At 39.6% G+C, this 23,860-nt stretch overlaps 1 protein-coding gene across 2 annotated transcripts in view; it reads right to left on the reverse strand.

Annotated features, from left to right (window-relative positions):
* Positions 1-5,652: 5,652 nt before the first annotated feature.
* The window catches only part of Clcn4 (chloride voltage-gated channel 4), a 78,916-nt gene continuing 60,708 nt past the window's right edge, over positions 5,653-23,860 (reverse strand). For both annotated transcript variants that reach the window (XM_055613366.1, XM_055613367.1), the window contains 2 exons: positions 22,364-22,580; positions 5,653-9,996 (listed from right to left, as the gene is read on the reverse strand). In XM_055613366.1, coding sequence (XP_055469341.1) covers positions 9,906-9,996; positions 22,364-22,580 — 308 coding nt within the window. In that variant the 3' untranslated portion in view covers positions 5,653-9,905. The remainder of the gene's footprint in view (positions 9,997-22,363; positions 22,581-23,860) is intronic.

Below are 23,860 nucleotides of genomic sequence, written 5' to 3' on the forward strand. Positions count from 1 at the left end.
GCTCCTTTTCTCATGTTTTGTAAATTACAGCGCCCCATGGGTACATTAGAGAGGGAAAAGGGGCTTGGAACCTCTTCTCCCATATTACTTAAAGATATCTAGAAACTTTTTTGGTTGTCAAAACTGAAACATGGTATTACTGGTACCTGGTGGACAAAGGTTTCCATCACAGAGACTTCCCCAACCCAGAAGCTCTGAGAATGACGGACAAGGACTTAGCTAACAAAGCAGTAGAAGGGAAAGTCTACCAGATGTATTGCCCATCTGCAGCTAAGATTCAGCCTTGCAGATTAGGGAACAGGTAGATGCTGCATCATGCTTGCACTTTCTCTCTGGTAGACAAGGCCTAATGGGGTCATCATCTATATTGTTGGAATAATGCAAGAAAAGGTAAGGTATAGTTGTACTACACATGATGCAATTATAGTCAAGTGAATTCACTTCCCTCAGGGCATGCAGAGAGAAAGTCTAGAACCTTTCAAAGACTTCCTGAGCTTCTATGTCCCCACCACCAATTAGTGAACTAGAACATGTCATCTGACATATGAAAAGATCCCACAGTACCACAGCTTTATAGCTGTGAGAGACTGACCTGCACCACACAGAGGCTTGCTTTCTCCCCTACCTCTTTATTAACTTGTGGAAATGATTGCCCCTGGCAACAACTAGGCTTCACAATTCTCTGGAGAAAGTTCCTTGTTGATCCTATAAACCACCCAGCAGCCATTCCTAAAATACATAGCTCTGGGAACAGGCTGAAGTTTGAGAATGTCAGGAAAGGAAACCCCGTTATCAAAAGGGAATGTCTCCAATTTGCACTTGTATTTGCATCGGCTAGAAACAGGTGGAATTCCTGAGAATGTGAGCTTTTGAAATGAACACGGAGCCCTGCAGAAGGAAGGAATGTTCTATCAGCAAGCATCCTCTGGACCCAACCCATCAGGCAGCCTGTGTGCTGAGAATTTATGGATGTGTTTTCAATTTCTCTGACAGAATCTGTTTGGATTGAGGACGGCTGTTTAATCTTTGAAATAATGTGTTCCATAACAAACGCTGGAATCACATATAAATTGCTCCCTTCATTTTGTGAGCCAAACCCTGACTAAAGACAGTTTGGAAATCCCCACAAGGTGCTCTTTGCTTATTGCTCATTCAGAAAGAAAAAAAATAAATAAATAAATAAAACCTTTCTTTAATGAAAAGTAATGTTGAGGAACTGCCAAAAATAGAAGCTCCCTATCTGCCTTTACATAGCTTCTTTCTAGCCAATTAACTACCAATGAACTGAGAAGAGCCACAAGCATAGGCATGCCAGCATTGTGCACATGGCCCCAGGCAGAGATGAAGTCTCTGGGCCTGACTCAACCTACAAAAATCCAGGAAGCCCAGGCATGACCCAGACTTTTAATAGTGAGGTCAGTCTGGCTGAGTTCCCAGAAGTAATGCTGAGGGGTTGTCACCTTTGGGACAAATCCTATTTGTTCATTATCACTTTTTAGTTTTTAACTACATTGTTTTAAAGGGAAATATCTAAGGCCTTCAAAGGTTGTTCTTCCATGAATTCTAACAGACCTAATTCTATATTAACACTCCAGTGGAGAGTTTTTTTTTCTTTATCTAGTGAGTGTTAGGTTTTACACTGTCTGAAAATAAACAATATATACACATTCTTGAGTGTTATGATATTTTGTTCCAAATTTCAAATTGATCAGTTAATATTCACAAATTTTCTCACCAAGCCAATATAAAGCTGCAGAAAAATGAATTTTTCTTTTAAGTATTTTCTTTTCTATAACTTCCCTCCCATGGACTTGAAATTGACAAGGAAATAATTTTGAAACTTTCAAAAAGTTTTTAAAATTATTTATTACAATTTATTCACTTTGTATCCCAGCTGTGGCCCTCTCCCTCATCTCCCCCCAATCCCCCCTCCCTCTTCTCCTCCTATGCTCCTCTCCTAGTTCACCGATAAAAGAGGTGCTCCTCCCCTTTTATCTGATCCTACCCTATCAGGTCTCATCAGGACTAGTGGCATTGTTGTCTGGTAAAGCCAGGAGTTGGTGATCAGAATTGAAACTCTTAAGAGATGTGAATTTGGAGATTTTTGTTGGTTTGTTGGGACGTATTTGTTTTGTTTTGTTGTAAAACTAATAACAAGAGCTGGAAAAAGAAGTACTATTATCAAAATGATATGTGTGTGTGTTCTTTGCCAACAGTAAATGAATTTCCAATTAAAGATAATGAGAAGGCTTCATAATGGAAGAGAATAATAGCTACATTTACATAGCTATGTTCTAAGCCAAGATTTTACAGTAGTACTTATATTTATTTCTTACAAGCATGGCAATGAGTGAAGGATGGTGTCTTAATATGAGACATGGGGAGAACCAAGCTCTAAGACATGGTTCTCAACCTTCCTAATGATGTGACCTTCTACTACAGTTCTTCATGTTGTGGTAAACTCCAAACATAAAATTATTTCCATTGCTACTATATAACTATACTTTTGCTACTGTTATGAATTATAATGTAAATATTTGTTATGCAGCATATCTGATATGTGACTCCTGTGAAAGATTAATTCCACCCTCAAAAAGGGCCATGGCCCACAGGTTGGGAAATGCTGCACTGCTCTAAGACATTTGATAAGGTTGAATATGTCATTCAGCCATGTCTTGATGGAGCTAAAATTCATGTGTAGTACTGTGTGCACCTCACATTTATGTAAGTCTCTGTACTCCCAATACTGAAAAGTTATTAAAATGTAACTACACTTAAGAAGTTTCTAGGCATTGGCTTTAAGTGTCACTGATACACCAATGGCCTGCTTTCTATGTCTAACAGTATGGATTCCTGTGAACTCTATACTTGAAAGTTCAACAGACATTTTCCCATCACCATATGCATATGGAGCTCCTTATCCTATCTAGCCCGTCGTAGTCAATATAGCCAATCTGTCAGGAAGTTTCTTGGCTCTTCCATAGCAATCAGTCCTTATGCATGAACTTGACTGAAGCAAGCTTCCCATCCTTGCTCATCTAGCCAGACTCCTGACTTCCAGACTCACTATCCAACATCCAGAATGGTCTGTGAGCAGCACAAGTCAAATTACATCACTCCTTTAAAGCTTGAGTCTTTGCCTGGCCCTTTAAGATCCTGAGGTATACACTAATGTGTACTCTCCCTCCAAAAAGAAACAGACTTCAAACGCTTCTACTCCTGCCCCAGGCTCAACTATATCTGTAGCCATTTTCCCCCGGTGGGACCACAGTGGACTAAGCCCCTTCCATCTTAGCACATTTGCACCTGATGTCTGTCCTTTGTTGAGGATGTCCTTTCCCAAACTGGTTTCCTCTCTAGTAGTAAGCAGAGGCTACTTCTCTCACTGCAGATAGTAATTAGCACCTCTCCTAGATATTTCTTTGGTCCTTCCTTTCTGTTTCAATTTTCTTTCAAGCTTTCATTGAAAAAAAAAAAAAACCTGGTGGGCAAGAACATATTTGCAAGCCCTTGTGATTTCCACTTGCATTAAAAATAAAGACCAGTAAGCCAAGCTAGTACAGCTTCCAACACACAGCAGGCACACAGATGGCATGGGGAAAGTGATCCTGCCCTATCCAGAGGCCCAGGCTGAATGTTGATTTAGTCGTTTCCCCCTCTGCCAAGATCAAGGGATTTTCAATCCAACAACATTGATATCACAATCTGCACAACAATATTGCAAAGCAGGTCTTTACAATGGCTGGGTGTGTTAGCAACTATTAGAGGAGGTTACAGGAGTGTCTGTTGGGAAGAAATGTGCAGAGAAATGACCTCTCTTCCACTTGCAACATGCTTGTCAAAAAACTGTGCTTGTTTTCTTTTTAAAATTAGAGTTCATCTTACCCAGGGTTCTCCTTCTAGCTTAGTTTCTTTAGGTTTACAGATTTTAATATGTTTATTCTCTATTATATGGCTAATATTCACTTATAAGTGAGTATATACCATGTGTGTCTTTCTGTTTCTTGGATACCTCACTCAAGATGATCTTTTCTAGTTCCCACCATTTGCCTGTAAATTTCATGATTTCCTGGTTTTTAATTGCTGAGTAGGATTCCATTGTGTAAACTTACCACAATTTCTGTATCCATTCCTCCATCTGGTTATTTCCAGATTCTGGCTTTTACAAATAAAGCTGCTATGAACATGGTTAAGCAAATATCCTTGTTGTGTACTTGAGATATTATGTATATATGGCTAGGAGTGGTATAGTTGGATCTTGAGGTAGCACTATTTCTAATTGTCAGAGAAAGCGTCAGATTGATTTCCAAAGTGGTTGTACAAGTTTATATTCCCACCAGCAATGGAGGAGGGTTCCCCTTTCTCCACATCTTCTCCAGCATGTGTTGTCACTTGTGGTTTTGATCTTAGTCATTCTGATGGTCGTAGGGTGAAATCTCAGGGTCATTTTGATTTGCATCTCCCTGATGACAAAGGACAGTGAGCATTTCTTTTTTTCTCTGACATTTTATATGCCTCTACAGAGAATTCCCTGTTTAGCTTTGTACCCATTTTTTAAATTGGATTACTTAGTTTGTTGCTTTTTAACTTTTTTAGTTCTTTACGTATTCCGGATATTAGCCCTCTGTCAGATATAGGGTTAGTGAAGATCCTTTTCCAGTCTGTAGGCTGTCATTTTGTTCTGATGACAGTGTTCTTTTCAGTTTCATGAGGTCCCATTTATTGATTGTTGCTCTTAGAGCGTGTGCTGTTGGTGTTCTGTTCAGGAAGTTGTCTCCTCTGCCAATGAGTTCAAGGCTCTTCCCCACTTTTTCTTCTAACAGATTTAGTGTGTCTGGTTTTATGTTGAGGTCATTGATCCATTTGGACTTTAGTTTTGTGCATGGTGATGAATATGGATCTAGTTGCATTTTTCTACATGGAGATATCCTGTTTGACCAGCACCATTTGTTGAAGATGCTGTCTTTTTTCCATTGTGTGGTTTTGGCTTCTTTGTCAAAAATCAAGTATCAGTAGGTGTGTGGGTTTATTTCTGGGGTTTCTATTTGATTCCAAATGGGACAGGATCCTATCACAGAGGGCCTCTGAAAGACTCTATTCAGCAGGGTATCAAAGCAGATACTAAGACTCATAGCCAAACTTTGGGCAAAGTGCAGGAAATCTTATGAAAGAAGTGGGAGATAGAAAGACCTGGAGAAGACAGGAGCTCCACAAGGAGAGCAACAGAACCAAAAAATCTGGGCAAAGGGGTCTTTTTTGAGACTCATACTCTAACCAAGGACAATTCATGGAGATATCCTAGAACCCCAGCACAGATGTAACCCTTGGCAACTCAGTTTCCAAGTGGGTTCCATGGGAATAGACACTGTCTCTAATGAACTCAGTGGCTGGCTCTCTGATCACCTCCTCCAGAAGGGGAGCAGCCTTACCAAGCCACAGAGGAAGACAATGCAGCCAATCCTGATGAGACATGATAGGCTAGGGTCAGAGGGAAGGGGAGGTGGACCTCCCCTCAAGTGGACTTGGGGAGAGACATGGGAGGAGATGAGGAAGGAAGGGTGGGATTGGGAGAAAATGAGAGAGGGAAATACTGATAGGATACAATGTGAATACACTGTAATCAATTAAAAAATAAATCAAAAAATAAAAATATAGAGTTCAAACATTTCATTTTTAATAAGGTACAAATGTTTACACAGTCTTACAGTTTTTTATTTAAAAAAAACAACAACACATTACTATGTGGTTGTGGCAAAACTAAATGTGAGTATTATTAGCATTTAGGCAGCCAGCTTCTTGGTTGCCTCATAATCTATGATGTCATCATTGGTCGTTGCCCACAGGCGCCTAGGATAAAAGGACCCCTGCCCCTTACCTCTCTCTTGCTGTGTCTTGTACTTAAATCTCTCTTCTACTCTATTCTCTCTCTCCATTAGCGATCCCCCTCCCCCAATCATGTCTCACTCTGTCTTTCCCTCTATCTCTTCATCTCTATCCAATAAACCTCTTTCATATAATATCTGTTGTGTGCATCAATTTTTAAAAATAATAACAAATATATTCCGTAAAACTCACACACGGGCTCATTCCCAGCTCACATAGTATGGCAAATAGTTATTACCATGCTGGCAAACTGAAATCTGAGTAATGTTTCCCAAGTCAGATATGCTGGCTCTGCACTCATGTAAATCATTTCAAAGGTTAGAAGCAGAATCTGATATACCACTGCCTAAATCCAAAAGGTAGAATATTGTGATTATGTGGGGATTCCATTGTTCTCCTTTGTTAGTTTCTCATCTCCAGCACAGCATGTGATAATGAATACTGATCAGAGTATTCATATGATAACTTAAAGTAAATCATTCTCACCTAAATGTAACAAATTATTCTCAAATTTCCAGTTTCTGTGCTTTATTGGGTTCAAAATGTATCTGTTTACATACTCTCCTTGGAAAGGCCTTTGGGAAGTGCTGAGTAGAGAACTGTTTTTGGGAACAGTGAGGGCTGAATACTTGAAAATTTCCTTCTGGCACATTTGCCTGTCCCTAAAAGCCACAGGAACATCTGCATTCCCCTGAGACACACTGAAACACACCAGGAATAAATCCACATGTCTTTTGGGGGTAGCCATTCTTTGGTGTTTTATAACCATTTTCTTAGTAACAGAGAGGGAGTACAAGAAACCGGTGGTGTGCCTCAGTAGAAAACACATTGGCTTTATTGTACGTTTTCTATTGTTTTGCTTTAGTATTAAGAATGGAATCAGAAAGACTCCAGAAAATTTTACAGATGCCTGAACATTTTGGTTCTGGAAAGCAGGAGGAGCATTATTGGAAAAGCTGTTTATTTCTCCTCCTTGTTGCAGTTCTTATCACACCAAGCTTTATACTGGCATACAGCAAATACCCTCACTCAGAGTTCCTATCTGGGTGCTTTCATAAGAGTGACAAAGAACAGGGCAGTGTGTTCACCTGGGAGCTTATTCAATGGCAAAAAAAAACAACAAACAAACAAACAAAAACAAAAAAAACATCATGAGGAGATGGACTCCCTGGAGTCTCCACAGCACACTCCCCATACTTGACCTTAACCTGCCTGTCTGACCACAACTTTGCTCCTTAACCCCACATTAGAGTATAAATTTGCTAATGAAAAGGAGACTGGCTTATTTCAGTCTACTAACACTTTCAATTATTTCCATGACTTCTCAGCATCTCCATGGTAAGCACATGTAGAAAGACACAATGCTTTCAGATTTTCCTGAAAACTTTGGTCTAGAGTAAAGTTATCCCCTTATCATCCTCCATGAATTTTGATGGATTAGAGGGAAATTATGTGGTTTTGCTGTCCTTTGGCTATTGCTTCCATTGCCATGCATTGTTTTTAAACTATTTCATGCACACACATACAAACACAAGAAAAAACAAACAACAACAACGAAAAACAGGGCTTGGGGACTCAGGGATTATAGAAGACCAGGTTATAACTAATACTCTCCTTCCATTACAGACCAGCTCTGAGGGGAGCTACCTGGGCAAAAGAAGAGAACCACATGAAGTAATCTTTCACACTTAGAATTTACAGTCCAGAAGAACTCAGCTTCATTTACAAATGTTCCATGCAAAACCTAATAACAGTCCTAACATTAGGATCTACTACTTAATATTTACATACTGGGAACGAGACAATGAACTTCATTCTCTAGCCAAGGCTTAAAATCTCCTCTACTACCTAGATATTTTCACACTGATGTGTCTATTTAGTGTTATTTCAGAGGGAGACAATTAGTTACAGAAACAAAATACTTAGAACTATAATTTTCACACTTGTCAGCATGATCTGACTTAAAATGTTTTCTTCCCAGAATACGTATTTCCTGTAACAATGAGAAGATTCACAGAAACCCATTTGTAGTTAAGGCTATATTCAAAATTAAATTTCTTACTAGGCCTGATAAATGGATTCTTAAATGTGAAAGAAAGGGTAAGATGCCAAAATGCTATAAGAATGTTGGGAGGGATGTTTGGAAGGGTTGTTAAGGATGAGAGAGTAAAAAACAACAAAGATAATGGTACGAACATGATGTTGGGCTTTAATATGACAAACACATTCCCTTCACCAAAGCCAAGCCCCCTTCCTTATTAACAGAATCTAAATTTCATTCAGAAATATGTCTAGCTAAGATACCCTTCCTGTACTCACTGACATCTAGGAGGATGGGGCATGTGACAGAATTCCAGCCAATTGTTACTCCTCTCTTGACCTCCCTCTTTCCACACAGAATGTCAACGTCACACCTGGCACCTGGGCAATATTTTTACATGTATGAGGTTCTAAGCCAAATGACAGGGGATAAGAAAAGTGAAAAATGAAATACCAGAAGAATTTGGAATCCTGGCAATAGTGTGGGGACAGTCCTGGAGTGACCTTTTCCCAGGTTTTTTACTTAGACTCACAGTCAGTTGGGTTTTCTGTTACATACAATCAAGCACACATGTACCTGATATATCAACATCCAAAGACAAGAAGATTGAAAAGAATGATGATTACTCAGTGAAAATGGCCAAATGAAGTGAAATGACATAAATCTCACACAGATCATGAAATGGACATGAAACATTAATTCTTTCCTGCAGAAAAGACAGAAGTACAAAACTAAAAGAATAACAGTATCATTAAGTTGAAATACAGAGACACAATGCTCCAATTGGCCATATAAAATGTAACTTTGTCCTGTGCTGTGAGTGCTAGTTTGAAAATGCATGTTTCAGAATTAAAACTGGACATTTTATATCATACAGAGAAGAGAATGGAACAAATTTAGAAACAATTACAATTTCTCTCATAATCCATTTGGAAGAGTTCACACTGAGAACTTATATGCCTCACTCTCATCATGGCTCTATCTGATAGACCCGAGAAGAAGGTTAAGTAGAAACATTGGGTAGATGTTTTTTTTGTTTGCTTGTTTGTTTTGTCTTGTTTTGTTTTTTGAGTATTGCACATGCTACTTGGAAACGAAAATGTACTACAACAATCTGGGAGCGCACAATCAATAATCCATGGAAAGTGCTGGATTGATCAATCAATACATCAAATGCACAAGTAACTATATAAAGAAGCTGATGCTTTTATGTTACAAATCAGTGATGAGGCAGGTGTCCCCTCAAAATAAAAATATGTCCCTTTCATAAGAGAACCATCCGCATAGCACTCTGTGATCCAAAGTTCACTGTCCAGTCTCAAATGATCGGTCTTCTATATAGATGGGGTTTCTTCATGCTCACTATAGTGGGTACCACTGATACTGGTTCAGACTGATAAAGAAGTAAAACAATGGACTTGAGAACAAAAGCACGAAATGAGATGGCCACAAGTAGATCACCCATCTGGGTCTTCTTGTAGCTTTCACTGTATCCAACTTTAATTTTCTTTTCTTTTCCAACAAAGTAAGCACAATATCTTCAGTATGATTCCTTAACATAATAACAAATTTTTAGGAACCAGTATATAAACAGTATCATGCTGATCCCCCTTTTTCTCTTTTGGATGCAAAGCTTCACATTTCCTCCAAAATTACAAATATCAACCTTGAGCAAAGGCATAAAAGTTTCTTGTGTTTCATGTCTTCATATAACTCATGCCATTTACACCCTCCCACGTGCCTCCAAAGCAGTTAGTAAATTTATTAAGAAATACAGCTTGGAACTTGTAAGAGGTTAAAGCTATAAAATGCCTACTAATTTATGGTTTGGCCATTTAAAAAATGTTTTATTCTTCTCCCCCTACTTTCAAAAAAGGCTTTCAGCATATGTTTTTTTCATTAGGATCATAATGTATCATTTGATTATTTCCTTAAAAATTATATAGTTATTGGTCTTTTCAAAATAATTGCCACTTTATTGCTAATTAAACATGATGGATTCAGGGTCCTGGTTTGCCATCTGGGCCATGTGTCTCAGAACATCCTTTTTTGTGATGATCCCAAGAAGTCTCCTGGAATGGAAACAAAACAGAAAAAAGAAGTCAGCTTGACAGAAAAGACTCATCACCAGGCTCAGTGACAGGCAAAGTTTCCTAGCTTCTCTTATAATTGGGCAGGACCAAGTGAGAAATCCAGCCAAATGGCCTATGTACAATGGTGACAGGTGTTTCCCTCAGTTCTTCTATGCAGGTCTCCTCTGTTCCACTCTTCTGGCATCTATAAACAAGAGGACCAAGGAAGGACTCTGATGTGTAGAATAAATATGTAACTATATTCATAAGCTGTTAGATTCATAAACCACTAGATTCAAAGACATGGGTCCCTGAATGACTGATAAAGATTCTGTTCTTGCATAGGATGTAACAGGTAAAGAAAATGGGTCTTTCTTTCTTTCTTTGCTTGTATGTTTTGATACAGAGTTTCCCTGTACAGCCTATACTTGGAACTATTAGTCCAAATTAGATTCAAACTTTTAATCTTCCTACCTCAACATCCCAACTGTTAAGAAAAATAAATCCACATACCTACGGATACTTAACTTTTGACAAAGAGGCCAAAACCATACAATAGAAAAAAGACAGCATCTTCAACAAATGATTCTGGTCTAACTGGATATCTACAAGCAGAAAAATGCAAGTAGATCCATATTTATCACCCTGAACAAAACTGAAGTGCAAGTGGATCAATGACTTCAACATAAAACCAGACACACTAAATCTGTTAGAAGAAAAAGTAGGGAAGAGCCTAGAACTCATTGGCACAGGAGACAACTTCCTAAAGAGAACACCAACAGTACAGGCTCTAAGAGCAACAATCAATAAATGGGACCTCATGAAACTGAAAAGCTTCTGCAAAGCAAAGGATACTGTTGTCAGAACAAAATGACAGCCTACAGAATGGTAAAAGATCTTCACCAACCCTATATCTGACAGAGGGCTAATATCTAGAATATATAAAGACCTCAAGAAGTTAAAAAGCAAAAACCCAAGTAATCCAATTAAAAAATGGGGTACAGAGCTAAATAGAGAATTCTCTGCAGAGGAATATAAAATGGTAGAGTAACACTTAAAGAAATGCTCACTGTCTTTTGTTATCAGGGAGATGCAAATCAAAACGACCCTGAGATTTTACCTTACACCCATCAGAATGGCTAAGATCAAAAACTCAAGTGACAACATATACTGGAGAGAATATGAAGAAAGGGGAACAATACTCCATTGCTGGTGGGAATACAAATTTGTACAACCACTTTGGAAATCAATCTGATGCTTTCTCAGACAATTAGGAATAGTGCTTCCTCAAGATCCAGCTATACCACTCCTAAGCATATATCTAAAATATGCTAAAGTACACAACAAGGACATTTGCTTAACCATTTTCATAGCAGCTTTATTCGTAATAGCCAGAACCTGGCAACAACCCAGATGTCCCTCAACGGAGGAATGTGGTACAGAAATTGTGGTACATTTACACAATGGAATACTACTCAGCAATTAAATACCAGGAAATCATGAAATTTGAAGGCAAATGGTGGGTTCTAAAAGAGACCATCTTGAGTGAGGTATCCCAGAAGCAGAAAGACACACATGGTACATACTCACTTATATGTGGATACTAGACATATAATAGATGATATATAATAGACATATAATAGATGATATACATATACATATATGATAGACATATAATAGATGTTTGGGGTTAGCTGAGCCTACATAGAAAGATCCAGCAAGTCTGCGATATAAAGTAAGACTGAATAAAAAAAATTACTCTTCTTTAAATTTTGTGTAACTGGATAAAGTACAAGATAAACTACTGACTAAATACACACATCATCTCCTCTTCCAAAATTCCACTCTTTTCAATGTAAAAAAAGTGACAATTTCTAGAGTCTGGGTCTGGGTGTCTGGGTGTCTGTCTGTCTGTCTGTGTATGCACGCACATGCAAATGCATACATGTAGTATATGTACTTGTTCGTGTACATGGGTATGTCAAGGCCAGAGGTCAACTTATGGGTTGTCCTCTATTGCTAACCACATTTTTTTGTTGTTGTTTTTTGAGACAAAGTCTCTCTGTGTAGCCTTGGTTGTCTTGGACTTGCTTTGAAGACCAGGCTGGCCTTTAACTCACAGAGATCTGCCTGCCTCTGCTTCCTTGATTGCTGGAATTACAGGCCTTTACCATCACATGCCTGGTCACCTCTTTTTATGACTGTCTTTCATTGAACCTAGGGCCCACTGATTCAGCTAGACTGGCAACAATGAGCTTTAGGAATCTTCTGGCTTTCTGATCTGTCTACTCCTCAATGCTGGGGTTGCAGACATGCAATACCACATCCAGCTCTTATTGGAGATAAAATGTTTGTATTGGAGATATAAACTCACAACTGCATAGAAGCCACTTTACCAGATCAGTCAGGAGTAAGTTTCTCAGGGTTGTTCTTACAGGGTTACCTGAACTGTGCAAACTTAGGGTGTATTTTTCACAGAGACTAGAAGATAAGTAGGGCTCCTTGGATGATACTTTGCTCATTTGAACATTCACACCAACCTTGCCTTCATTCTTTTATTAGATATTTAATAAGTCAGTGGGACCAAATCATGCTCCCTTGATGAAGTGAATTTTTCTATAAAGAGGATGTGAACAACTTCTTTGGAAAAAAATCCAGTACCAAATAAGTATGAAAATTATTGTTCACTCCATCTCCATCAAACTGAAAGTAAAGGAGGTGGAGGTGGGAAGCCAGCCACAGCAGCCTCAGAATTATGAAGCAATAAACATGATAGGCCTTTACTAATGGAAATGTGTAAAGTGATGACATATAGAAACATAAGAAAGCACAGATACAACACATTGCCATTTAACTCAGGCTTTATTAGGCCAATTCAAGTTATACCACCCAGTAGTTAATATGAAGAAAGCTGCATGTATCCAAGGAGTAGCTATGTCAACTACAGCTGGTGAACAGATCAGGCTGTTTCTGACCACATCAGCTTGTAAGTAATCTAGGAAATGTTGTATCTTTCTAGTGTTAGTTTCCTCATCTATCACATTAAGAAAGTGAATAAATACTGTTCCTTATCCTCTGTGTCACAGGAGCATCATTAAGAGTGAGAAAAGCATCCAGAGGTTCCTATAAAATCATTCTAGATAACAACTAAAGGGTGGGTACTTGAATGAGTATAGAGCCAGGAACTGTGAATGTAACTCAAGCTACTTAGGGCTCCTTGATTTTGGTCATCTTTATATATGTGTACACACACACACACACACACACACACACACACACACACACACACACACGACAGGGTCTTGGGTTTTGATATGTAGACTTGACTTACCTCATGCTTAAGGCAATTCTTCTAACTCAGGTTCCTGTGTGTTGGGATTACCAAGCATATGCCTACACATCCAGCAAAATATATGTACAGTGCAGTAAAATTGAATTAAAGTTGTATCATGGAACAAAAGCACTGCTCTGCCCAATCTGCCAAGCTGAGTTTCAATCTTGGCATCAGACCACCTATACTGCTGTAACAAAAGGCCACAGATGTCATGGTTGAATTAAAGTGTAAGATCAAGGTGCTTTCAGGGCCAGTTTCCCCAAGAATTATCTCTTAGGATGACAGATGGGCATCACTATGCTCTTGTTGTGTTATCATATGGTCTTCTCTATATGTATAGATACTCCTGGGATTCATTCTTCCTCTTTTTTTTTTTTTTTTAGGGACATTAGTCCTGTTGGGTTAAGGATCTACCTAAATGTCCTCATTTAACTTAAGGCTCAACATCATCTGTTCCCATCCCCCCAACAACCAAGACATTAGGGTTAGGCTTCACTATAGAAATTTACAGGGAGACAATTCAGTCTTCAACTCTCTGTGTTGGACAGTTGTGATAACGAAATTCCCTCTGAATACTTCCCATTCCATATCATGTGAAATTCTAAATCTTTACAATATGTAGAACTGGGTTAAGTGAATATAGTGGTCTCCCCATATATTGGCCTAGTCCTAAAACAACCTGAAGGAACCAAATATTGCCACTCTTCTTGTAATGAAATGCTTGCTTCTTCTGGGAACCCATCTGCAAGTGTGACCACTGCCAAGGGAAGTAAGGTACTCTGGGCTTCTACCATAGGAATGGGCCTGGGTTCAATTAGTAACTCATGAAAATTGCTTTTCCAAGTTGATTTATGTCAGCTGATTGGGGCTGGACTGACCTAATAAGGACCACTGTACTCATCCAATGAGAAGTAATGATTTTCCTAGTGGCACTATTACCCAGTATTTGGTCGATCACTGCGGTCCAGCAGAAATATCACTGAGTCCTCAATATTGTCCTTGGAGCTTCATAGTCATATGTGGCTACTGATAATAATACTCCAGAGCCCTGAGTTATATCAGAAGTTTGGAGACCCCAGGTAAGAAAGACAGTTTTCCCTTTGGAATCAGATACAGTTTGTTCTCATTCTGCCGATGCTAACTTCAAGGGTACAGAACTAGCAAAGAGATTTAATGCTGCAAAATGTCAATATTTAAAGTCAGTTGGGACTGTTCAGTGAGGATATCTCTTTCATAACAGTAGCCAAGTGAGTTCTAACCTTGATATATATGACACTCTTTACTTTTCTGCACCCCATAAAGGCTTTACTCATGACTTCTCCACTTTGATACTAGTGGAGTGTCCTGTCCTGTACATTACTTGCTAAGCAGCACTGTTGCTTGACTTGCCTACACACACATACACACACACACACACACACACACACACACACACACACACACACACAAACTGTGGCAATCAAAATTTTCTCAGATACTACCCAATGTTACTCCTCATTGAGAACCACTGTCCAAACTAAAAGTGAGAAGGGAAGGACTAATTTAATTAAATGAGTGACCATATGACTAAACAATCCTATTCTTGGTTAGCTACCCAAGAAAACTGAAAACATGCCAGCTTCACAACTTATATACTAATCTTTTCCACAATAATACTAACTGGAAACAGGCCAAATGTCTATCAATACAAGAATGAATAGACAAACTGTGGCTGATCCATACAAAGACAAGTTATTTTGTCATAAACAGCATGAATAAACATAAACATAGATGAATCTTGAAAATACAATACCAAGTGGCACAAGCCAATCACAGGGCACAGAGTATATGACAACCACAATATGACATATCCTCAGAGTTAAGAGAGTAGGACCACCTGCCTTGGTTGATACCACTTAAAATGCCCAAGACTAGGACAGCTGAAGTAATGGAAATGTTTTGACCTTGATGGTGATTATGGATACAAAAGTCTTTTTCTAATAGAACTACCTAATTATACATTTTAAAATTGGTGGATTTCAGGTTATGGAATTATCTCAATAAGGTTTTACAGAGAGAGAGCAAGATGACTTTGTAAGTAAAAGTACTTGTTATGCAAGGCTAAGACCAGGGCTTAATTTCTAGAACCTAAGTGGAAAAAAAATCAGGATGCAGTAGCATGTACCTGTAATCCTGTAATCTTTTTGTATTTCTACAGCAAGATGAAAGACACAGAGGAGAACTACCTGGATACTTATAGAGAAGCTCGTCTGAAGTACACAGTAGGAAAGAAACAAGAAAGACTCTGCCTCAAATAAGATGCAATGAGGAAAACAACTCTCAAAAGCTGTCCTCTTAGCTCCACAAGGAGACCAACAAAACCAAAAAACTCTGGATTTATGGGGACCTGCAGAGACTGATGTCCCAACCAAGGGCCATCCATGGAGAGGAACTAGACCCACTCCTCTACTCAGATGTAGCCCTTAGGAGCTCAGTCTACATGTGGGTTCTCTAGTAAGGGTAGCAGGGGCTATCACTGTCATGATCTAGGTTGCTTGCTCTTTAATCATTCCCCCCTAATGATGTGGGCCAGTCCACAGAGAAAGAGAATCCAGGCAGTCATGATGAGACTTGATAATCTAGGGTCACATAGCAGGGGAGGAGGACTCCCTCTTTCAGTGGACTAGGGAGGGGACAGAGGGAGGGAAGGTGGGACCAGGAGGAAATGAGGGATGGGGCTACAATCAGAATATAAAGTGAATAAATTATAAAAAATAAAAAGTATAAAGTAAAAAATATTTAAAAGTTGCCCTCTGGCATCTACACTTGAGCTATGGCACACATGTATCCCTACTCACACTCACAAATATATCATATACACGTTCACATACAATAATAATAATCACACACAATAATAATAGTGATGATAATGATAATAATGATGTATGTAAAAGAAAAATGAATGATAAAAATAAAAGCAGACCCACATGGATTTATACAAAGTCCATTTCTTCATTCAGATGCTAAAATGTGGTGATGGGAATAAAGGACAGGTGAAAGAATTCTAGTGCAAGGGACCAGTAGATAGAAGTAGAAAAGTAAGTGTTAGGAATTTGGTGCTCTTTCAAAATTAACAAAAATAGTTAAGAAGATCATAGCTTATAGTGATAATATGCCACTAAGCAAACCATGATGAAAAACTTAATCTGAGCAGGTTCAGTTCACAGCGACAGAGTATCTGTAAGTGATCTTGATGTTGCCAAGGGCCCCACAGTTAACCATTCTCAATATGTAAATGCTGCAGCTTAATCAGCTCACTCATCTTCTTCAATATACGTTTTACTTGAAAACACAGATCATAATAACTGCCCCTGGACCACCTGCCTTGTTTGATACCACTTAAATTGGATTCTATCCATATTCCTTAGGAGATGGCAAGTTCCTTAGCTTTTTGTGTGCGGTGCTTAGGATTCAACATAGGGCCTTATACATGAAAGGTAAGCACTATATCACAGAATCATGGTCCCAACCTGCTAAAGCATATATTTTTTTTCTTTTGAGATAGGGTCTCACTGAGTTGCTCAAACCTGATCTTGAACTCACTAAGCAGCCTAGGCAGCCTTGAATTTGCCATTTTCCTATCTTAGCCTCCTGAGTACATGGAATTTCAGGCTAGAGATATTTGGCCCAGAAGACTTTTATTTTTAACACTTTTTTGGTGTGGTACTGTGCATGGAACCAGGGCCTTGTGCACACAGTAAGTGATGCACCACAACCTTCTGTTTAAAAAACACCCTTAAGCCTCCTCCAGTTCTCATTCAAAATGGATGCTAGGTAAAAACACTGACTGTTCTGATATCTCTTTGTCAAAAAATAAAAATACAAAAATGGCCATTATCACACAAATTTCATGTATCTATGCAGTCTGGGCCTTATTTTATTAACTTTACCCTAGAAATAGAATCCAAAGATCTACTATAGCCACATGTAGTATAATGTTCCTGTAGTCCCAGCTCATGGGAGGCTGAGGAAATAGGATCACATGGGCCCAGAAACTCAGGGCCAGCCTGGGCAATTTAGTGAGAGCAGTCTCCTTACCACCACCACAACAAAAATCAAGCATTTGTAGTTCAGAAATCCTCTTCATAAATTTGGTGACTATAAAGTCTGCAAGTTAGATTGGTTCCAGCAGTACCGAGAAAACATAAATTCTAGATCTGTCTTGGGTTTGAGCATAAATTATGTCCTGACCTACAACAGCAAAACATCAACCCAGAAGGAGGAAAAATCAAACTCAGCAGACTTCATTAGTGGCAGTAAATGTCTTGTTTGATTTTAATGGAGTGTTTGAAAGGCCAGCTTCTTTGGGAAGCATTCCATGAAAATCCAGTGAATTGCCAATGGTCAGATCTATGAAAAATGACCTAAAATGAAGACTGGGGCAGCTTGGGTCTTCTGAGGCAGCTATGCTTCTCAGACCCCTGTGGGTCACCCAACAAGAATAAGTCCCCTGTCCTGTTCCCTGTTTCCACAAAGGGCCTCTGAAAGACTCTACCCAATACAGTATCAAAACAGATACTGAGACTCATAGCCAAACTTTGAGTAGAGTGCAGGGAATCTTATGAAAGAATGGAGAGATAGAAAGACCTGAAGGTGACAGGAGCTCCACAAGGAGACCAACAGAACCAAAAAATCTGGCAAAGAGGTCTTTTCTGAGACTGATACTCCAACCAAGGACCAATCATGGAGATAACCCAGAACCCCCGCACAGATGTAGCCCATGGTTGCTCAGTCTCCAAGTGGGTTCAGTAGTAAGAAGAAAAGGGGCTGTCTCTGACATGAACTCAGTGGCTTGCTCTTTGATCACCTACCCCTGATGGGAGAGCAGCCTTACCAAGCCACAGAGGAAGACAATGCAGACAGTCTTGATGAGACCTGATAGGCTAGAGTCAGATAGGACCTCCCCTATCAGTGGCCTTGGAGAGGGGCATGGGAGGAGATGAGGAAAGGAGGGTGGGATTGGGAAGGGGCTACAGCTGGGATACAGAGTGAATAAACTAATTAATATAAAAAATTAAAATTAAAAAAATAGAAGATCTCTATAAAAAGGGGGGGAACCTGATACAATCAGCCATATTTGTTTTCACTTTCTAGAATCTCTAGAGAAAAAAACAAAACAAAACAAAACAAAACAAAACAAAACATTGACTCAAATTTGATCTTAGTACCCGAAAGCTTCTTAGATTCCATCACTGTGTGTACAAAGCAGCTCTGGTTTCTACTCTGGTTTTATGATTACTCTGGGCCACAGGCCTAGAGATAGTCTGCAGTCAGGTCAAGATACAGACTCAAACTCTTATGCATTAGAGCAGGGAAGGCACATGGCAATGGAATGCGTCAAAACCATGAGCTGGCTTGAGCCAGGCCTGCCCTGGCTGAAAGCCCAAGGAGAAGAAGATGAAAGGCCCCACAAACAAGAATCCTTTGCCAGCACTAACATATCAGCATCTGTATTTGTTTAAAACATGTAGAGCCAGAGAAAGAGGGAGAGTTGTTTTCTCTTAGAACATTCAGAGCCAATTTCAGCACCCAGATCTTCACAGGAAAACCTCATGGGGTTCCATGAGGTGTAAGTGGGCATTGGGGGCAGAATTTCCTGACTGAACTGGAAATTCCAATGATAACTGACATCAGACTATTTTAGAGGAAAGGAGAAACTGCTATACACTTGAGATGGCCTGAGCAATCATTGTGGTATTTATTCCATGCTAGAAACCCAAGTGCAGATATTCATTTCAGCAGTTCTCAAAGTGGGATCCCCAGGAGCTTGTTAAAAAGTCACTTTCCCAGGCCTTACCCAAGACCCCAGGGACCAGAAGTTCTGGTGTGGGAAATATAAAAAAGGGTTTCACCTGAGGGTTCTTGCTCTAGGGAGGGCATTCTGATGTACCTTCAAGTGTGAGAAAGTAGAGAGTACCTCTACAATTCATGGGTAGTGTGATCTGTAGCCTCAGTTAGAACAAAGGAGAAACCTGTACTGCCAATTAGAAATTTAGCAAGTAAATGTGCACACTGAAAACCTGCAGAGTCTATGCCCCTATGTCTAGTTTATGAGGAAGGCAGCCAAAGGAGTAAGATTCCGTTCTTTTTTTTTCTTTTTTTAAATTTTATTTTATTTTATTAATTACACTTTATTCACTTTGTATCCCCCCATAAGCCCCTACCTCCTCCTCTCCTGATCCCACCCACCCTCCTCCTTCTTCATACATGCCCCTCCCCAAGTCCACTGATAGGTGAGGTCCTCCTCTCCTTCCTTCTGATATTAATCTATCAGTTCTCATCAGAAGTGGCTGCATTATCATCTTCTGTGGCCTGGTAAGGCTGCTCGCCCCTCAGGGGGAGGTAATTAAAAAGCAGGCCAATCAGTTCATGTCAGAGACAGTCTCTGTTCCTATTACTATGGAACCCACTTGGACACTAAACTGCCATGGGCTACATCTGTGCAAGGGTTCTAGGTTATCTCCATGCATGGTACTTGGTCGGAGTATGAGTCTCTGGGAAGACCGCTGTGTTCAAATTTTCTGGTTCTGTTGCTCTCCTTGGGGGTTTCCTGTCCTCTCCAGCTCTTACTATTTACCACTTCCTACATAATATTCCATGCACTCTGCCAAGAGTTGGCCATAAGTCTCAGCATCTGCTTTGATAGTCTGCAGGGCAGAGCCTTTCAGAGGCCCTCTGTGGCAGGTTCCTAGGTTGTTTTCTGTTTTCTTCTTCTTCTGATGTCCATCCTCTTTGCCTTTAGGAATTGGGATTGGACGTTTTAGTCAGGGTCCTCTCTCTTGATTAGTTTCTTTAGATGTACAGATTTTACTAGGTTTATCCTATGTTATATGTCTATATGAGTGAGTATATACCATGTGTGTCTTTCTGCTTCTGGGACAGCTCACTCAGGATGATCCTTTCCAGGTCCCACCATTTACCTGCAAATTTCATGATTTCCTTATTTTTCATTGCAGAGTAATTCTCCATTGTGTATCTGACAGAGGGCTAATATCCAGTATATATAAAAAACTAAAGAAGCTGAAAAGCAGCAAACCAAGTAATCCAAATAAAAAATGGGGAACAGAGTTAAACAGAGAACGCTCTGTAGACGAATATCGAACGGCAGAGAAACACTTAAAGAAATGTTCAACGTCTTTAGCCATTAGGGAAATGCAAATCGAAATGACCCTGAGATTTCACTTTACACCCATCAGAATGGCCAAGATGAAAAACTCAAGGGACAACACATGCTGGAGAGGATGTGGAGAAAGGGGAACCCTCCTACACCGCTGGTGGGAATGTAAACTTGTACAACTACTCTGGAAATCAATCTGGTGCTTCCTCAGACAACTAGGAATAGCGCTTCCTCAAGATCCAGCTATACCACTCCTAGGCATATATCCAAAAGAGGCTCAACTACACAATAAAGACATTTGCTCAACCATGTTTATAGCAGCTTTATCTGTAATAGCCAGAATCTAGAAACAGCCCAGATGCCCTTCTACTGAAGAATGGATGCAGAAATTGTAGTACCTCTACACAATGGAGTATTACTCTGCAATGAAAGATTCCGTTCTTAGAAACAATATTCAACTTAGGGTCCTTCTACTATGACACTAGCGTGATGTTTGATTTTAAGTCAAATTTGTGATTTTGTTGCAGGAAATGTGTTGTACATTGTAGACTATTTAGCAGCACCATCAATCTCTACCCACAACACAAGTATATAGCACCACTTCCTCTGGTTGTGTCTCCAGATCTAGCAGGGAATTAAAAAAATATCCTTGTTGAGGACTACTGGGTTAAACTACAGTACTTTGGTTCTAGAATTGTAGACTATGTTAAACAGTTCAACCTCTGGGTTCAACAGAGACCTAAACTATGTTTGGTATCATATATACAACATCTCTTCTCTCGAACTTCCAACCAAGGAGTACAGTGAGTAAATGACCTGGCTTCCAGCAATTTTTTCTATCCTGTCTTCTGAGGATATGGAACTTGGACCACAACCCTTGACCTGAAGAATGGCCCTCAGAGAATTACACTTCAGGCATTATCATGGCAATTTGATATTTGTGTTGTTCATTCCCTGGCCTATGACAACACAAAGCAAAAGTTTCAGAGATTATGCCATGGATTTACCAAATTCCTAAGTTTTCTAATACTATTTGTGTAACAAAGGTGTCATTTTTTTTCAAACACAATGATATATTAGGGATCAGTCTGAGAAAACCATAGATGTAGCATATGCTTTTGGGTAATAACATCAATGATAATGTAGGTGAGCAAAGAACGTTATTCCCAGCCAAACAAACCCCCCCACACACATACACAGTTACACACACACACATGCACTGCCCTCATGTAAGAGTTAGGAGCCACACCCATCCTGCTTGCTGTGATAAATTCCCATTCTCTCCTTAGAGCAACAGCCCTTCATGTGTCCACTTTACTGACATCAGTTTTTTTTTTTTCCTCCAAGGGAAAATAAAGTGTTTGTTGTCATATTTGTGTATTTCCCAATAATTCAGTCTATGTAAAATATACAAACTTACTGTGGGTTTTAGGTTCCCATCCTTCTAAAATGATGTAGTTCTGATGAAAGTTTTGAAAATTGTGCACTAAATCTATTTTCCCCATAATTAGTGTATTAATTGCTGCTCCTTTTGTCATAGTACTATGATTTTGAGTAGCATTTATATCATGGACTAGCAGAACTAGTTATGCATTCTCCCTAGGCCAGATGTCAAATGGCAGAAGAAACAAGCTATTCTTTAGCTCTAACCTTTGACTCAACCTTCAGACTGAACCAAGCCCATAGTCTAGCCTAGAACCACTGGTCCCACCTCTGCTCCAAGTTCCCAAGCTTCTTGTACATTTCTTTCTCAATACATTCGACTCAGTTTAGTGGTAGCCTCTGTCCTGGATGGCCTACTCCAGTGTATTTTTAAGGGCAGACACATTAAGTCTGGCCACAGTACACATTTTCTCTTCCCTTGTCAGGCTACTCACCCACTCCGTGTCACGAGGCATTGCCGGAGCCCCAGTTTCCGAAAGATGTCCACCACTGTCTCCATGGGGGTGTGGTCTGTGACAGTGAAAGGGCTCAGGTTCAGAATGCGTCTCAGCTTCAGTGGATGCGGGCTGTTGGCTGGCAGCTCAGGGGGCTCCTCTGTGAAGTACATGATGGAATTGCTCACAATACCCTCCTGTCTCTGTCTGGCATTTTCTAGAATAAGAGTGAGAAAAAAAATAAGCCACACACAAAAATCTTAATTATGCCTGCCTGTCCACATACAGCATTTCAGAAACTCACAAAGAGGAATTCAGAAGGCAAAAGGCACAGTCATAGCAAGTACTTCAGCCAAACATCTGTGAATCTGGCATCCCTCCAGGGGATTCCTGAGGGGGACCCCTGCTGTGACCAGAATGTTCACTGCAAACATATTGCAAGATATGCCCCCACCAACATGGTCCTTTGCAGATGTTCACTGTTTTCTTCTAGACTCCAGAGTACGCCAAATGACCAAAGGTCCTCCATTCTCGCTTCTGTACCATCTCACCATGGGCTGAAGTTTATGAGGACAGGAAACCTCATTTCACTGACTTCACACATTGTTTTTTTGTTTGTCTGTTTGTTTTTCAAATAACTTTACAACTGGCCTAAGTGGCATTATTAATCCTAGAAGAATGAGAAACCAAAAAAACCAATAAGACTTGCCCAGGCTCACATCCCAGAAATAGAGCTTAATCCCAAATATGACCCTTGGGACCAAAGAAACAACCCCAGAAAAGCTGCATCCATCCGCCTCTTGATTCTCCTTTGTTTAAAATGTGTCATTTCATAGATTTAACAAAGAAAGATAGAAAAACTGTTATGGTAGCAATTAGTTTATTTCTGTCTGTAGGCAAGGCCATATAAAGCTGAAGAAAAGTAGCGTAACCGGAATTCATTAGAAATACAGAAACCCAAACTATTTTATTAGAAACCCAAACTATTTTAAGTCACACATGAAATAAATCCATCAGTCTCAAGATATTTCTCCAAGGCCATTTTCCTTCTGTAGGAATTTTAATCTTCCTTTTAGTTCATGGGAAAAGGTTAGGGAAAATGTACATCAGAGCCTGCCTTAAAAATGAATCCCAGTTTCTACAGTTCAGTTCTTAACCTTCTCAAAGACTACTGCAATTCACCTATATGGTTTCTTCAAGAATAACATTCTTTTTGCCTCCTCTAAGATCATTTAGTGTAATAGAGTACTCTGATGGAAAACTGGCAGCATTAGGATCAGGCTGAGTCTAAAAGGGGGGCTCTGTTGTAAAGAGGAAAGGAGGGCCTGTTGGGTAAATGTCTGTACCTTATATGGGTCAGTTTGAATCTAGCTACATCAAATGAGATGTGATTCAACCACAAATAACCGATGACACTGATGTACAGCATATTTTCAACTGCAGATCCTGTACAATCCACACTACAGGCTATACACACTGTGCTCTTGTCTCTTAATC

Source organism: Psammomys obesus, unplaced genomic scaffold (genome assembly GCF_907164565.1).
Source record: "Psammomys obesus unplaced genomic scaffold, mPsaObe1.curated_primary_1811, whole genome shotgun sequence".
Classification (NCBI taxonomy): domain Eukaryota; kingdom Metazoa; phylum Chordata; class Mammalia; order Rodentia; family Muridae; genus Psammomys; species Psammomys obesus.